At 48.5% G+C, this 4,134-nt stretch overlaps 1 protein-coding gene across 1 annotated transcript in view; it reads left to right on the top strand.

Annotated features, from left to right (window-relative positions):
* Positions 1-4,115, top strand: part of LOC102301225 (rap guanine nucleotide exchange factor 1) — a gene marked incomplete at its 5' end in the record, with an annotated part of 9,849 nt that extends 5,734 nt beyond the window's left edge. The window contains 5 exon segments of the mRNA XM_014330006.2: positions 154-232; positions 474-575; positions 654-751; positions 1,192-1,332; positions 1,418-4,115. Coding sequence (XP_014185492.1) covers positions 154-232; positions 474-575; positions 654-751; positions 1,192-1,332; positions 1,418-1,553 — 556 coding nt within the window.
* Positions 4,116-4,134: the final 19 nt, after the last annotated feature.

A 4,134-nucleotide genomic window follows, 5' to 3' on the forward strand; every position in this document is an offset into this window, starting at 1 on the left:
TTGTGCCATACTGGTTGTCATAGTTTGTTTGACCTTTATTATTCATTTGTTTTACTTTCAAGTTATGTCAGTGCAAACAGACAGGAGCAGGGACGGGACAGGCAGAGAAGGAGAAGCTTCTGAAACTAATGAACCTTCTTTTTGTGATTTCAGGGTTCGTTCCGTCATCATCCTTCAGGACAAACCTCACGACAGAGAGAGGCTGCTGCTGAAGTTCCTGAAGATCATGAAGGTCGTTAGAGTCCGCAGTAGAAAAAGTCCTTTTGTCTCTTCATTTGTATTCAAAGCTGGCCCTCCAGTCGGGGAGGACAGCAGCTACACCAGAACTTATTAGACTGACAAACTGGAATAAAAAGATTTATTTTTACAAACTCACTGCATCATTACAACATCTGTGTGTCCATTTGTGGTTCCAGACTGTGGTCTGTTGTCATGTCATCTTGTCAAACCGCACATGTTCTTTTTTCCTGCAGCACCTGAGGAAGCTCAATAACTTTAACTCGTACCTGTCAATCCTGTCAGCGCTGGACTCCGCCCCTCTGCGACGCCTGGACTGGCAGAAAAGCACCTCAGAGGTCAGACCGAGTTCATTGGGATTATTTCATCGGTTCGCCTCAGTGCATTAACAGTGTTTTATGTCTGTTTGGCTTCAGGCTCTGGAGGAGTTCAGCACCTTGATCGACAGTTCATCCTCTTTCAGAGCCTACAGAGCGGCTCTGGCTGAAGTAGAGCCTCCCTGTATACCCTACCTGTACGTAAATACCCTACTTGTTGGGCAGTAACCCTAATGTAGAACGTGTCTATGTGGTCAGCCTCACAGCAGCCACATTATTGCTCAGATAAAAGGCTCCAACAGCACAAACACAGTCCAGAGGTCCAGTTCAGGATCTCCAATTGGCTGAGGTTTAGCCTGGCTGGCAGCTACAGCCACCTGTGTCACCATTCACCTGTCAGTCAAAGAGGCCACGCCCCTAACAATACAATGTAAGCAGGCGTTATGAAGGAGGAAGCTATCCACAGACCAGTTTGTGTATCTGGCTGTAAACATGTTTGTTTCTGCTGTAAAGTTTTAACATTGGAGTCTATGGGGACTGCCTCACTGCTGCCTCTGCTGGACGTCAGAGGAACTGCAGCTTCATGTTTCAGGTCTGAAGGCTGATGCTTTGTCTGCCGTCTCTCTCTCTCTCTCAGGGGTTTGATTCTGCAGGACTTGACTTTTGTCCACCTTGGGAATCCCGACACTTTGATGACATCACAGGGTTCAAAGGTTAACTTCTCCAAACGCTGGCAGCAGTTTAACATCCTGGACACCCTGAGGAGCTACCAGCAAGTGTCAGTTACCTACAGAGCAGTTCCTCAATCATTAGGAGTACCTCATGGTTGTATTGTTGTATGCTGAAGCTGTTTCTCTCTGCAGGAGCTACTCTCTGCTGCCCGATGATGACATCATTTCCTTCTTTAACGACTTCAGCGATCACCTGGCTGAGGAGGCGCTGTGGGAGCTCTCTCTCAAGATCCGCCCAAAGAACACTCCTCGAGCCAATCAGAGATGAGCTTTGGTGAAGGCGCAGAGGGTCACGCAGCTAATCGGCTGCACCTGTTCTGATGCTAACATGCTGTAACACAGAGAACTGAACCGGTGCCAAACCGGGGGGCGAGGCCCGAGAGCGTGACATTACTGGCACAGACACATGCAGGGTAAAACCTGCAGACATTTTACTACCGGACCTTTGCTATTTGCAGGCAGAGGGTTCCCTCCCTCGCTCCTGTTAACAGAAACATATTCAGATTCAGGTCCGGCACCCACAGATGGATCAGAGACTTCCAGATTTTGCTGAAGGAAGAAAAACTGCATCCAAACATCCATGAAACATCACTGCTGACCTGCCAGTCAACTCACCTGCCCTTACCTGATGGTGGAAACCTCACCTCAGCACCGTGTCTTCAAGGCCACAAAAATTAGTTAATCATTAAAGCTGATCCCACCTGACCATCTCGGGAATTCCAGTGGAAAGATTCCCTGCTTAGTAGGAATGATGCAAAATTTCAGCTCCTTTTAAGGGACGAGGGTCCGAATGTTTTAGATGTTTTTCTAGCACCGTTTTCTGATCTGTATTTAAACACATCACGCTCGGTCCTTCAGGTGTCCGAGAGTAACTGTGGGTCTGTGGGTCTGGACTCTGAGGGTGTCTGTGGGTCTGGACTCTGAGGGTGACTGTGGGTCTGTGGGTCTGGACTCTGAGGGTGACTGTGGGTCTACTCTGTGTCCTCTACTTTGTAATTCAGTTTTATTTATAAGGAGGCTCTGGAGGTCCCCACAGATGCACGTAAACCTGTATCAGTTCATCGGCCTCAGACACACACCGTGTGGTTGAACTGAAGGCTTTGTTTCTATTGGCCACGTGAAGGTATGTTACAGCATGCAGGGGTCAAAGTTCAAGTCTGCGGCATGCGCGAGTACTCCGCTGCCGTGCTTGGTGCTTTGCTCGGCGTAGCGGTAAACCGTTATTGCGCTGCGTCCGGCCACGCTTCGATGAACGCGTCGAGAACAACCTTCAGTATCTTGGCACGCTGACTGGAGCAGCCAGGGATCAAACCATCATCTATGATTAGCAGATGACGTGCTCCACCTCCTGAGCTATGCCACCACCATCACGGATGATGATGAAGGAGGTGAGATCCTGTTGCTGGACTGAGGTGGAGCATGAAGGCGATCCATGAACATGTGATGATGGTTCATGGTGTCTGAAGAACATCAGCCTGCAGCTGCATGCTGACGCGTTTGTAAAGCGTGACAGTTTCAGCTGCTTTTAGAGAAGATTCAGTCGTGCTTTCTACAGACGTCCAGCTGCTACAGATCACACATCCTCCATCATCATCGTCAGTCTGAGCTCACCTGAGCTCCACATCCTCAGCAGCCAATTTACCCTCCAACACCTGAGCAGCGATGCTAAAACGTCCCGACCTTCATCCCTCAAAGTGAGAGTTTAATGTCCCACAGAGGCCAGGACACCAACCAGCCCACCTGAGTGTCAGACCACAGAGCTCTGAGGGTACAAGATGATTTCTCTAAACATACATGAATATGGAAAATCACCAGCTCACACAGTAATGAACACTGTGGGGGTGTCACAGCTGGTCACATGATCTGTTTCCAACTCACAGCCACGGAGACGCCGTTCATCGTCCCACATCAAACACACCTGTACAGGAAACAGGAAGCATCATACAGACACACCTGTATGAATATTACACATGACTGATAAATATGTTCTTTATTTATTCTTTTTTTAGTTTGCCCGTGTATATAACCAGCAGCAGCAGTGCGTCTGTTCACTTTAAATAACACAATCTTATTATAGCGCCGACCTGCCGACCATTCTCTGAATGACCAACTGATCAATGGTGAGCTGAACGAACGCCGATTAGAGCCACCGATTAATGAAACATTCATCTATAAGATGTGGTCCAGCGCTAACTTCATGGACTGTGGAGACTTTTTGTTTACATGTAATTTTAACAGAAATGAACAGTTGGCGTATTAAACAGCTGCATCAGATTCTGCTCATCATCAGCGCCTCCACAAGACGACAAAATACCGACGTGGGCAGGATCGAGAAACCCTCATTCACCTGGAAGCTGGCCCAAGAGGTCAAAGTTCACATTTCTTCACACCGCAATCGTTGCGACACCTCAGGTTCATCTGATTGACACGTGGTCGAGCAGGGGGTGGAGTCTGCAGCAGTGGCTCTCACCTCTTGGCTCAGAGAGCTGCAGGTGAGGTCGGCCGGGCGGCGGCACTGAACACTGACCGCCACAACATCTCTGGACTGAAGGTCACCGAGGTCAAACTTTCAGAAAAAAGACTGATGAGATAAGTCTACATCAATCTGCATGATGAACAAAGTCACGAGATGGAAACAACGGTGTGATGAAAGCATGCTCACGTGGACGCTGCGCTCTCGTCACTGATGCTACGAACATGGTTACTGTTTGAATAAACGAGCTGTTTGTCAGGCTCAGGGAGGAAGACGGGATGAAGACATGCTGTGGAAGAGAGACAGATCAATAACAAGTATGATTCAGTGCAGAGAGGTCTGTTAGCACATAGTGAGTGAAGAAGAAACACCCAGT

The sequence above is a fragment of the Haplochromis burtoni genome, unplaced genomic scaffold, assembly GCF_018398535.1.
Source record: "Haplochromis burtoni strain Fernald_Lab_line unplaced genomic scaffold, NCSU_Asbu1 Contig_647, whole genome shotgun sequence".
NCBI classification, from domain to species: domain Eukaryota; kingdom Metazoa; phylum Chordata; class Actinopteri; order Cichliformes; family Cichlidae; genus Haplochromis; species Haplochromis burtoni.